The sequence below is a fragment of the Pocillopora damicornis genome, chromosome 2 (assembly GCF_964200805.1).
Source record: "Pocillopora damicornis chromosome 2, jaPocDami1.2, whole genome shotgun sequence".
NCBI lineage: Eukaryota > Metazoa > Cnidaria > Anthozoa > Scleractinia > Pocilloporidae > Pocillopora > Pocillopora damicornis.
In genome coordinates, this window is record NC_142671.1 from 33,453,516 (window position 1) to 33,466,899 (window position 13,384).

A 13,384-nucleotide genomic window follows, 5' to 3' on the forward strand; every position below is an offset into this window, starting at 1 on the left:
TTTTCAAACTTGGTAAAGCTACTGAAGATAAAGATGAATTCTTACAAAAAACAACAACAACAACAAACAAACAAAAATTGGGAAGAAGTCTGGGCCCTATTCCTGGCGGTGGCAAGAGCGAAACTTGAATTTCGCATCAATCAATAGATCGTGGGAGTATTGACGCCGTAAGCATATTTTACCATATTATAAGCTGGTCGTAGGGTATATCAGAAAAAAGCAAATTATAAACCATGTATCAGTTGGTCACTTTCAGAAAAGCCTATTCCACAGGAAATCAATCCATTGTCAAGTTGTGAGGTAATCAAGTAAGGATTTGTAGCTAATTCTTCGAATGTGAAGAATTTGGACACGATTCATGAAATAAAGCTTACGCTAATTAATCATAAATTGAGAGTTTGTTGAGTGACAGACATGCTCTTTTGATAATTCATTTTTCAAAAGTTTTGAAATCGATTTTTTTCACCTTTTAGTTTGATGAATTTTCAACTGATGATTTTGATGATCAAGAGCTTTGTAATTTGTAATCTAAATGCGAGCAAAGGCCAAATGATTCCGGGAATGATGAAATGGAAGAAATTCCAAACACGAATGAGAACAACATAAACAAAGATTGTGTCTCAAAAAAGAAACAAGATGTAACGCAATTTGACATCAGTGGTTATGTCACGCAACATCAAGTTAGTGATTGTAACTACGATAATGACTTGAACGATTAACTACTGCTTGAGCTACAGATTCCCGAGGACTGTTGTGCAGCTTCACATACAGAGAGCCTCAAGGATCACAGCAAGTATATCTTACAATCATGTCACGATAATGAAAATTACACATTAAAGTAACCAAACCAAATTAAGCGAAACGGCTGCAATGGACCTTTCATCAAACTATGTGATTTGTCAGGATGATATACACGCCAGGATGAATGGAAAATGTATGTGCAGTGGGGCATTACCTGAGAATAATTGCGCTGATGATGCGAGGGTGAAATTCTTGACACATGAGGATATTTATGAGTCATTAGATGAAGGGTCTCATGGTGATTTAGAGTTGTCTTTGGCTGCGGAGGAGGTCGAAAGTACAGCTTAATTCAAATGTATCCCACTAGTTTGGCAAACTAGCTTGTTCAGATATGTGACTCTCTTTGTGAGGAAAGATATCGTCTTTTATGTAATAAGCCCAGTTATGCACGTACTCTGATTGGTTCCCACTTATGATCTATTGGAGGACAGACGTATAGATGACGTCATTATTAAAACTTTTTTTAATTCTTTAATATATAAAACAAATAGATTCCAAGTTGCCGTGCGTCTGTTCAATAATAGAACACAGAGGAAGCCACTTTTTTGTTCTTACCACATTTTGACGTCATCTGTGATCTATTACTGAACAGACGCACGGCAACTTGGAATCTATTTGTTAAGTAGAGCCCTGATTCTAAGGTCGGTTTAAACAAGTTTTTTCAAATCACGTTAAACGAGTAATAAACAATGAAGTACTGAGATATAACAGTTCTCAGATTCTTGATAAGCTGGTTTTTAGTGGCGAAGAAACTGGAGGATCAAACTTAATAGAAAAAGATAGCCTTTCTCAGGTGTTCAGCTGCTGGTGCAATAGTAGAGGAGGAGGAAAAAAACCCAGGAGGATTGGGATGCAGTCGCTGATTTTGCCCTTTACCAAAAAAAGTTGACCAGCAGATCTAGCTCTTGGGTAGGGCATTTGAACATAGCTCTGGCACTGGGAAGGTGATGTTGAAGCTTAGAATTGATCGATGCATAACGTTTGTTGGTTACGTGTGATTTTAAAGACTTAAAGTATGAATTATTTCACGTTATTGTAGTTTTTAGTAATAAGATGTGATGAATATGAAAGCGATCTTCGCGATACTGAGTCCTACTCAAGCAATAATGGAAAAATCGTACCAATAAAAACTAAACACATGACCTTTGCGATACCGGTGCAGTGCTCTACCAACTGAGTTAACGAGCCAACTTGTAGCTGGTTATTATGTTGGTTCGCAATATGTCCAGGTTTTTTCATACAGTGAATTATTTCGCGTGACACGTTCTATCTGGCACTCACACAGAAGCAGTGATACAAGGAAGAATAAAGAACCTTCTAGGTAATTACACAACTGAACGAAAAATAATTGCAAGGTGGGGAAGAAGTTACTGAATATAAGAAATAACATTAATATAATAATAATATGAATATTATTAAATATTATTAATAACACCATTTTCACTAAAATACCTCAACAGGATGAAAAAAGAATTCTATGTCTTCATATTTCTTTCGTCTACCGTGGTTGCCGAAATGGAGCAAAATGTAGTAAAAATGTAATTTTATTGGATAAAAATATTTTATCTAGACGAAATATATTTTCGTTCGATAAGATATGTTTCTATTTGATAAAACATATTTTTATTTGACAAAATACAATTTCATTCGTTAAAATAATTGTTTGTTAGAGAATCTTGATTTATTGAACTTTCATTCCATAAAAAAATATTTGTATTCGATAAAAATAGATCTTCATTCTATAAAAAAGTTTTTATGCGAAAGGTAAGCTTAGTGATGACCAATAAATTTTGCTGCTTCTGTTGTTCATCGTCATCTGAGAGGAAATCGACTTGAGCCAAACAGATTATCTCATCATGGGTTAAAGGGTTTTCATTTGAAGACAGAGTTTTTTCCATGTGTACAACTGCATGTTTTACAAACCTCTTTTGGCAGAACATTTCTATGACGTGCGGCCACTGCCAGTCGAGGTATTTTGGGAAATGAACCATGAAATGTTGACTCAGCTCGGAATGATGTGGAAGCATTGCAGCTGAATGTGGAGCCGTTGTACCGCAGTATGTCCCTCGCACGGTTCACTACCTGACCAACTTGCAAGTTCAGTCGTTGGCTCGTGCTTCCTAAAGTAGCAGCAAAACAAAGGCTTTCTAGCTCAGCGACCAGGGCTAAGCTAACCATGTGATTTTACCGAATGATAATATTTTTTTTAGTCGAAGGAAGATATTTTTTTATGGAATAATTTTTTTTTTATCGAATGACGATATTTTTTATCGAATGAAAGTATTTCTTATCGAATAAAAATATTTTTTATCGAATAAACCAAGATTTTTCAGCCAACAATATTTTTCAGCGGATGAAATTATATTGCAAAGAAGGTATATCCAGTGAGGCCTGACGTCTCTGTGAAGTGTTCTCCTAATTCTGAAAAAGCTACACTCTCGTGTGTCACATCATGTTTCTCTCAAGTTAAGGATTCGCCATGGCCGATGACGACCACGAGGGACTAGTGCCACTCTACTCCCGGCCAAAACTCGTAGTCCCAGTTAAGGCTCTCAAGTATTCGAGAGGCAACGGCTCGATTCCCGTCGTGACCTAATCATTTTAGGCTTCTCTGCTATTGCTAAAATCGCAGCTTACCTGCAAGGTCATTGCCTAACGTAATACTAATGCAGTTGTATGATTAGATGCCAAGAGAATAACCAATTTAACAATCGTGTTGCTGTAAATGACGATTATTATTTTTAAGGACGTAAAACATGCATATTTATTGAGAAGTTAATGGTTAAATGTTGTAAAAATCGTAGCAATGGCACCTCTTTGTTTCACCTCGAATGAGGTCATTAGTTATGAATCGGGGTAGTTTTAATTAGTTTAATTTGATTAGTTTAGATTCACCACATTGCTGATTCAGCGAGTGCGATCTTAGTCGAGGTCAGCATTGGAAAAAAGAAACATGTACCTATGGGCCCTATTGATGTTTGCACTTATGGGCCTCGCAGAAGCTTCAAATCGTTTTTCGGAGCCAGATTTTAAATCTGCTAATTTCGCAAAGGCGATAAACGATCAAAAACTCAACGGGAGTGTCCTCAGAGACTTTGAAGTAGCATCTGAAATATCTTGTCAGTTTGCATGTGTCTCTGAAGATCGATGTTTGTCATACAACTTCCTTCCCATCCATGACAAGGAGACAAGTAGATGTCAGCTAAGTGGCTCGGACCGATTTGCGAGTCAGGCGAATTTTACAAGAGAGGATGGAGCATCATATAGAGGAATACAGGTAATAAAACTGATGAACTCGAATGTCCTCGGTTCGTTAAAGTGTGATTACTTTTCGTCTCAATTCATTACAAACAGGATGCTGCGATTCTCATTACAGTCAGGCTGATTGTTTCAAGAATTTAATAAGTATGCATTCTTTATAAACTAGGACCGTTCTATTTCGCGAATAAATGAATAGGAACTCTTAGATGATGCAGAGATTTTGGTACTGATTACCTTTTATTGTGAGTAAGTAATTACTGGTCTTGAGGACACATGCTTGGCTCAGAAAAGCTTGAGAAGTTGAAATGATTACAACACGATAAAACACTTGAAACTCTAGACTTTTGAAATATTTTTGTATCTACGAGGTCTTATCAGCCTTTGTAAACAACTCGGTCATATTAAGCAAGTTTTTTCACGTCTCAATTGAGTCAACTGATTCGAAAGAATACATTATCTTTCTAGAGTTATCGGTGCCGAGACGCACCTGTTATGAAGACCGCAGAGGTTCTCGCCTACAGAAGGAACGAGAACTCCTCACTAGGGCACCCTTTCGTGAAACGAATGTACCTTAAAATGAAACATAATCTAATACAAATTTCCTTTAAAGACGTAAGGTTAATGAAATGTAGTAAGAAATAACACAGAAGAAGCCAACATACTAAAAGCGGAATAAAGTGGGATGATTTCGTTTTAGGACTATTCCAAACAAACACTGTTTATGTTATGAGTTTCTTTCTTTTAAAATTTAATACATAACCGACGAGAGGCAGTAAGAGGCAGTAAGATTTTAGTTATAGGGTTTTTGCTTAATCTTAGCTTGTGCGCCAGCGCATTGTTTTTCTAGAAAACCTTTTATGTTTTCGCTAAAAGCCATCCAAAGGGCGATGAAAAAAGGCCTCGGACTATCGTTTGCTCTAGTAGATCTTATCAGAATGATTTTCTTTATTGAGCTTAGACTCCACGAAGGGAGTGATAATTTGGCTTTGCCTTTGATTTTCTTCAATTTGCTTCGGTGAAATATCTCAAAATTTTCCTAATTTTTGAAATTTGTACTGCCGATCATTTAAAAGCCGAATTAAATTAAAGGTTACAAAGGCAGTTTCCTCGCTATTTGCAATTTGTGCTTTCTTCCTCTATCTCAAGCTTGGTCTAAATGATTCATTTTAATCAACAGGCACTAGGTAAGGCACAAATTTGTTAACGGTCCAGCAAATGTTAGGAAATTCCACCAAAGGAAACGCGATAAATCTTGCTCGAAAGATCTCTATTTTCTTTGTCGCAAAACAGTACGTATAAATATTACTGGTGCAGTTTCTGGAAAACCTAGACTCCACTACATAAATACTGTGTAACTGTTTTTAACACACCTTTTCAGATAACGATTGTGCGATCGTATCGAGCCGCCATGTTTAATGACACTCGCGCTACATTTGCACCCAGATCTTGATTGGTTAAAAAACGCTATGGAGCCTCCTTAAACGAAAACGTCTGCCATCATCCAATGGAAATCTTTTTGTATGCTGATTTTCTTTCTTAAATTTTTAGAGCACCTGCGAGGAATATGATCCTTGCAAGGAGAATGAAACTTGTGTTGTTGACTACAAATCAAACACTCATTTTTGTAAGTGTATTAGAGGTAAGTGGAAATCCGCTCAAGAAAAGACAAAAAAACAACTCTACGAGAGGGAAATATTTATCCCTCCGAAAATGCCACGAACAGATGAAACGGGTAGATTAGCACCAAATGCGGCAAGGTTACGAAAGATCAAGGATGTAACGTCCACAACAAAAACATTTAGACAGAGAGAGACAGATAGAATATATAGTTTTTAATTTGTTATTGTCAAAGCGTTTTACTGTCGCTTTTTTTTAAATTTCTAGATTGCCCTAAGAACTGTCTTGAATATTATCAAAATGGTTCCACAACTGACGGTGTGTATTGGCTTTACCCTGATGAAGAAGAACCTTTTCAAGTGCTGTGTGACATGACAACTGATGGCGAAGGCTGGACCACCTTTCAAAGGCGCATGGATGGCTCTGTTGACTTTTATGTCGACTGAGAATCATACAAAAAAGGCTTTGGAAATCTGAAAGGCGAGTTTTGGCTCGGAAACGATTATCTTCACCGACTGACTGCATCTGCTAGTATGGTGTTTCGAATTGATATGGAGGATTACAAAGGCGACCAACGATTTGCCGAGTACACGACTTTCGCTGTGGCCGACGAAAGTGATAACTATCGGGTGACAATCGATGGATACCGAGGCACCGCCGGTGACTCACTGCTTTCGTACACGAAGCCTATCAAGTATGTCTTATCGCAGTTTTTTGTAATTTGCTCTAAGAATGACTTGTAATATAAGGGTAAAGCTCCTGCCTGAGAATTTGGAAATTCGTTGAGGATTGCCGGAAGTCGATCAAGGATCCCCTACACTTAAGCTGATCAGCTTTTTTCTACATATGAGAAATATAAACTGAAGTGCATCATCACCGATCAGATATTTCAACTTCCAGTTTATTGCTAACCAGGATTGCTCCTTTCAACAAGATGACATCAAATTCCTGTTTGCTGCACTATTAACTAAAACAAACAAGTGTACGTTGCTCAACGTTCCACTTTCTCGAACCTTCCTGATAGGGAAACCTTTTTATGAACACTGCTGACAATTAGTGCTCCTTGGATATTTCCCACCATGTGATGCCGGTTGCACTTTATTGACTATGATATGTTGCTAGAAGCATTGCTTCCTCGCCTTTTCTCTGTTTCTTACGAAATGCTTTTGATATCCTAGAGACATGAGGTTTACAACCAAAGACAAAGATAACGACGTTGGTACTAGTGGAAACTGTGCATCATGGTATAAAGGTGGCTGGTGGTACAACTACTGCCATAACGCCAATCCAAATGGTTTGTACAAAGGCGGAGGTTACGCACAAGGTATTACATGGGTGTCATTTTGAGGACAAGGATATTCTTTAAAGCACACCGAGATCAAAATTCGACCAGCATGATTTCAATTGAGGTAGTTGCGTCTTTAAGCCAACAGCAAACTGTAGCTTCTAATTAAGAATTAAAGATGTTTGCTGTGCGTGGAGTTATAATTCTTAATTTAGTTTGTGATGATTGTAATATACAAGTTCGGTTAATGAGATATTTTGTTGGCAGATGGGCGTTTAGCTGAAGTCTTTCAACGCTCCTAGTGGTGATAAACCTTCTTATTTTGTTTGTGAAGTAGTTTCATTGATTTATCTACGTATATAAAGCACTTTGTCTGTCTTTGAATATATGTCGCTCCCGCAGTGAGAGAAAGGTACTTTTAATTCGTATTGTGAAAACGTTACTTATTTCGTCAGTTGAGACTTTCATAGAGTAGGCTTATTTTTAACTAAACGTTTTTATGTCTCAAAGATTGTCTAATGGAGAAGTTATTTCGTTACTAACGCTGGCTTGCAGACGCACTTAAAATAAACATCAGCAGAGCCTTGCAAAATATCTCCCGTCAACTCGATGAAAAGAGACCTGCAGTAATTGGCTCGTGTCTCATCTTTTCTCTGGTACGTCACACATTAACCTAATTGAAGACCTGTCAACTTTCTTTTCTTTACTGCGTCTTTCAATAAATAGTTACCTAAAAGTTCTACATTTCAACGTGAACTTATAGAAAATAACCATGGATAAAAATGTTTTGGAACACAAGACATTTGCATAAACCGTGAACTCCCTTAGATGGTGCTAAGCTGAATTATGGCCAACAGATCGAAAAAGATGCGTAAATCTTAACTATGTTACAAATCGAGATAGGAGGATTCTTTCTAATATTTTTTAATATTTGCTTCCCTGTTTATCGAAGATTGCTTAATGTTTATCTAACGTAAAATGGCTGTTAATGCTCTCCCCAAGCGTTACATTTTGTCCGAAATGATATTTATTGGATTCTTTGTTATGTCTGGGTTGAGAGTAAATTTGAATGTCGCTATTGGTGCGATGGTCAATAATCACACGGATAAGTGAAGATAGCAGCTTAGAGAAAACTCATCCATGTAACACTTAAATCAAATTGTGCTTGTAAATTTCTAAAAAGATATATATCGTTGGTTAACGAAAGTGAAGCGCAGTGAAACCTTACACTCAGTTAATTATCTGACCACTTTTCCATCCACTTATTTTTCATTTCATTGTTGCTAGCGATCACCGCTTGCAGCCGATCACGGATAATTTTAACACTATTGGTTTGTCTCTACTTTATGATTTCATCCTTCCGTAAGCGACCACTTCACATGAGCCGACCTCAGTACAGGTGCCCCTCGGGTTACAGGACGCTTTTTTTGGTCGGTGGTAAGCTAAGATATACCTTGTAGTGGGCTTAACTAAGTGTATTACGGATTAATACTGTAGTGGCTGTAGGATTCGCTCCTTATTAAGAATATTACAAGTTGTGCAATAAAGTAGTCGATTCTGTGGGATTTTAATCTTCTTTCTATCGTTTGATTAAGCCGCAACAGATGATAGCTTCATTCGTTTTCGTTAGGTGTAATTCTAGGAGCATTTTATCACGGTTACATGGTGTTCCAAATCGCAGGGGGATGGTTAACATTACGAGTGAGTGGAGCTCTTCTGTTTGGAGCTGCTGTCATGATCGCCTTATTGTTTACTATGTTAACTTCCATGGCAACGCGCTGGAACCCTATCGCATTGATTGTATTAAGGTTATTAGAGGGCCTTGTGTTGGTGAGTTAAAAATAATAATGACAACAATGATAACGATTGTAGTAAACGAAAGTGAAATTAGTACTAGTATTTAAATGATACAGTTGAAAAAGAAATAATTTTTTAGAAATTGTCTTAAGCTTCGACGTAAAAATAGTTAGCGACTTACGATTATATATTTCACCAGGGATAAAGTCTCATAAAACTGGGGCAATGTATAGGATTATAATTATTTAGGACTTACACTTAATTTCTTTACCAGGAATCTGTCATATAAACACAATAGCCCTTTACTGACAAGAAAAGTCAATTTTTTTAATGAGTGAAAATAAATTAAAAGGATCGATAATCCCCGAATAAAAATCGTAAAGTGCGTTGGCGCGAAGGCTCAAGATGAAAAATATACGTTGAAAAACTACAAAAACAAACAATGGGATTAATTTGAATAAACAAATTCTATGTTATTGACTTGGTCCTTACTAACAGAGGAAATCTTTCAGGTACTCGGCCAGAATCGGGCAGTGGCAAATCTTCCAGTTCTCGATTTTCATTCTCAGCAGCGGGAAATGCCATTAGCAAAGCCACTGATTTCGTAACTTTTGGTTTTTCTTTGCGTACAAGTTTGGTTTCCTTTCCCTTCAAGGAAAGTTTGAACGTCACTGTCAGTTAGCGATACGGATTTTTCAGTGTTTCAGCAGCCATAATCCGAGCAAATCTCGATAAACGACCTTGAATTGAGGATGGTGAAGGCTTTGCCGCTCATACATCAACCTGACCGAGAGATGCAATTGACACGAATGAGTAATTCCTAACAATTAATTCCCCGAACACTTCGTGCGGCTGAACTTGTTTAGCGGCAAAACTGATATTCTGATCTTAATTTCATGACTCAAGCTGAAAAAACCTTCCAACTAATATTTTTTGGTTGGTTTGGTGAAAACTTTGGGGTTAATTGTAAATGATTTCTTGATCAGAGGTAAGAAAAATATACATATAAACGCGAAAAACAACGGTAGTCTGGTTATTATTCCACTAGTATGTAGAGAGCACGCGAAATTTTCCAGGGTATTAAGTTGAAGAACTAGGCAAAAAATAAGGGATAACAAAATGGCCGAACAGAACGATCCAAAATTTGATTTTTTCGCTAGTTTTTCGAGGCTTGACGTGTAGAGAAACGAAGTATTGAACGCGACAGATTTTTTTGTTGGTCACAAAGTACAATTTTGATGGTTTCTTTCGTTTTGTTTTCGTCTTTCGCGTACTCCTTATGCGATGGATGTATTTCGCAAACCAAAATCAAAATACTGAAAATTTAAATAACGGTGGATAGTAATAATCCTTCGGCGCTAGCAAGAATACTGGGCAATTTGCAAAATATCCCCGTGTATTAAATTTTACATCATCGAATAAGGTGTACGTATTTTTTAGAGACATAACTCATACATATTTAAAGGAATGCAAACTGCACGAGGCATGCACACATAAGGGAAATTAACACTCAAAAGCGAAAATACCCCAGGTAAATACATGAAACACACAAAACCGTAGCAAATTCAAACAAACCTGAATTGGCAACGGGCTTAAAAGTTTTCTGCAATTGGCAGTGCACTCTACTATTCCAAAACTTGGAACCTCTTCCCGGTTCTACCTTCGTCATGAACTTTCTGACGGTACAAAAAATTGACTTTAACTTTCTTCTAAGGTTGAATGGAATCGTAATCGATCATATTTAAACGGGTTTATACGGCATTACTCGTAATTCCGAGTAGGATCTGAAAGATTCAATCGAATTTTGATGCAGAGAGAGCAACTATTTTTGAAAATTGATCAATTATGGGAACACCAATGTAAATATCTGTTTAAAAATAATTGAAAGAATGTAAGGTAGAAGAACTGATTTTATGCATTATTTAGGCTCTTTGTACGAGAAAGAAAACTCAACCTTCTCACTACTTACACTGTTTTCAATCTACCAATTTTCTTGCATCTGCCTCCCTAATTACCAAATCAGATAGAAATGAAACAAACATTCATTTTTCTTCATCATAAACTTACCGACGATAAATACTACACATGGACCTCTGTCTAACATTTCTTCTTCATGCCGTTGTATCCGGCTTAGGCAATATCTAAGAACCAGATCTGAGAGCTGTTAACTTTGCAGCTGGATCTCTTTAAAATGTTTTTTAACTGGGATGCATTAACCTTACTCTACCTAACACATGTTGTTAAAGTTTTAAAGAATCGAAGATTCTTGCGGCAACCTGGTGGGAAATTTGCCGATGTTTGCATCAGGGAAAGAAGCGCGGTAGGGCCATGATAAAACAAAAAAGTTAGACCTTGATAAAAAGTACTGAAACTATTTTATGGGTATAATTTTTGCAATGAAAAACCTTGCTTTATTTTTGACATAAATCCTGCTGATGAAGATTCCAGCGTTTTCCCATCCTTACATCAATCGATGTATGAAAGTTTTGCCCCGTCACAAGCTCGCCCCCTTAAAACAAAACAAGTTCACCCGAAATCCGTCAACGCGTAGTTTTAAAGTAAGCCAAGCTTACTAGTTCATTACATTTTCTGCCGTCATCAGCGGTAAAAATGTCAAATACAGGAAGACCGCGACATACCAACAGCTTTGCATAGTTTGTACATTGGTCGTGCGTTAATTAACGAGGAAATAAATTGGCATATGCATGTTGATTGAAGTTTATCGTCGCTTAAAGGTGAAATCACATTTTAGTTAATAATCATTTTATTAATCACGCTTAATAAAAAAATATTTCAAAAAGAATTAAACCAATTATGTCAACACTAAAACTATAAAATTACCTAGACTACTTAAATCGTAAAACGAAACTGCATAAAACCTACTAAAAAACGACATTAAAATACACATACTTATCCCTCGGAAAATGCCGCGAACAGATGAAACGGGTAGATTAGCATCAGATGCGGCAAGGTTACGAAAGATCAAGGATGTAACGTCCACAACAAAAACATTTAGACAGAGAGAGACAGATAGAATACATAATTTTTGTTATTTTCAACGCGTTTAACTGTCGTTTTTTTTTTAATTTCTAGATTACCCTAAGAACTGTCTTGAATATTATCAAAATGGTTCCACAACTGACGGTGTGTATTGGGTTTACCCTGATGAAGAAGAACCATTCCAAGTGCTGTGTGACATGACAACTGATGGCGGAGGCTGGACCACCTTTCAAAGGCGCATGGATGGCTCTGTTGACTTTTATGTCGACTGGGAATCATACGAAAAAGGCTTTGGAAATCTGAAAGGCGAGTTTTGGCTCGGAAACGATTATCTTCACCGTCTTATTGCATCTGCCAGCATGGTGTTTCGAATTGATATGGAGGATTTTAAAGACAACCGACGATTTGCCGAGTACACGACTTCCGCTGTGGCCGACGAAAGCGATAATTATCGGGCGACAATCGGTGGATACTGAGGCACCGCAGGTGACTCATTGCTTTCATACACGAAGCCTATCAGGTATGTCTTATAGCAGCTTTTTGTACTTTGCTCTGAGAATGACATGTAGTATAAGGGTAAAGCCCCTGCCTGATAATTTGGAAATTCGTTGAGGATTGCCGGAAGTCTATCGAGGATCAACAAGATGACATCAAATTCTTGTTTGCTGCATTATTGACCAAAAAAATATATGTGTAAACTGCTACCGTTCCATTTTCTCAAACTTTTCTGATAGGGGAATCTTTTTATGAGCACTGCTGAAATTTAGTGCTCCTTGGATATTTCCCAACATGTAATGCCAGTTGCACTTTACTGACTATGATATGCTGTCAGAAGCATTGCTTCCTCGCTTTTCTCAGTTTCTTACGAAATGCCTTTGATATCTTAGAAACACGAGGTTTACAACCAAAGACAAAGACGTTAAAAACAGCGGAAACTGTGCGTTAGACTATAAAGGTGGATGGTGGTATAATACCTGCCACAACGCCAATCCAAATGGTTTGTACAAAGGTGGAGGTAACGCACAAGGTATTACATGGGAGGCATTTCGAGGACAAGCTTATTATTTAAAGCACACCGAGATCAAAATTCGACCAGCATGACTTTATTTGTGGTAGTTGCGTCTTTGAGCCGACAGGAAACTGTAACTTCTAATTAAGAATTGAAGATATCTGTTAAGCTTCGAAATATAGTTATTTTCAATTTGTGATGATTGTAATATACAAGTTCGGTTAATGCAGCATTTTGTGGGCAGATGGCGCGTTTAATAGTAGTATTTCAACGCTGTTAGCGGTGATAAACTTTTTTAACTTCTTTTTTTACAATAGTTTTATTGATAGTTATATAGCTACGTATATAAAGCACTTTTTCTGTCTTTAATATATGTCGCTCCCTCTGTGAAAGAAAGGCACTTTTAATCCGTGTTCCATCTTTTCTCTGGTACGTCGCACATAACTCAATTGAAGACCTGTTATATTGCTTTTCTTTACCACGTCTTTCAATATAATTATAACTGTGTACTACATTTCAATATGAACCTATAAAAAATAACCATGGAGAAAGATGTTTTGGACCACGAGACATTTGCTGAAACCGCGTACTCCCTTTGGTGCTAAGATAGTGCT

At 37.2% G+C, this 13,384-nt stretch overlaps 1 protein-coding gene and 1 long non-coding RNA gene across 2 annotated transcripts; one reads left to right on the plus strand and one right to left on the minus strand.

The window, feature by feature from the left end:
• Nucleotides 1–3,713: 3,713 nt before the first annotated feature.
• Nucleotides 3,714–8,529, plus strand: LOC113670075 (uncharacterized). The gene is made up of 4 exons (XM_027186159.2): nt 3,714–4,078; nt 5,611–5,701; nt 5,947–6,373; nt 6,858–8,529. Exons 1-3 carry the CDS (start codon nt 3,755–3,757, stop codon nt 6,123–6,125), a joined length of 594 nt encoding a protein of 197 aa, XP_027041960.2. The 5' UTR covers nt 3,714–3,754; the 3' UTR covers nt 6,126–6,373; nt 6,858–8,529.
• Nucleotides 8,530–9,137: 608 nt separating this feature from the next.
• Nucleotides 9,138–10,762, minus strand: LOC149050959 (uncharacterized). The gene is made up of 3 exons (XR_016184161.1): nt 10,731–10,762; nt 10,337–10,437; nt 9,138–9,544 (listed from the first exon to the last, which is right to left on the minus strand). It is a non-coding gene; the product is annotated as an uncharacterized LOC149050959 (long non-coding RNA).
• Between the last annotated feature and the right edge of the window lie 2,622 nt (nt 10,763–13,384).

Coding starts and splice junctions, on each gene's coding strand:
- LOC113670075 (XM_027186159.2), top strand. CDS start 3,755: ATGTACCTATGGGCCCTATTGATGTTTGCACTTATGGGCCTCGCAGAA. Junction 4,079..5,610: donor CATCATATAGAGGAATACAG/GTAATAAAACTG, acceptor TTAAATTTTTAG/AGCACCTGCGAGGAATATGA. Junction 5,702..5,946: donor TTTTTGTAAGTGTATTAGAG/GTAAGTGGAAAT, acceptor TTAAATTTCTAG/ATTGCCCTAAGAACTGTCTT.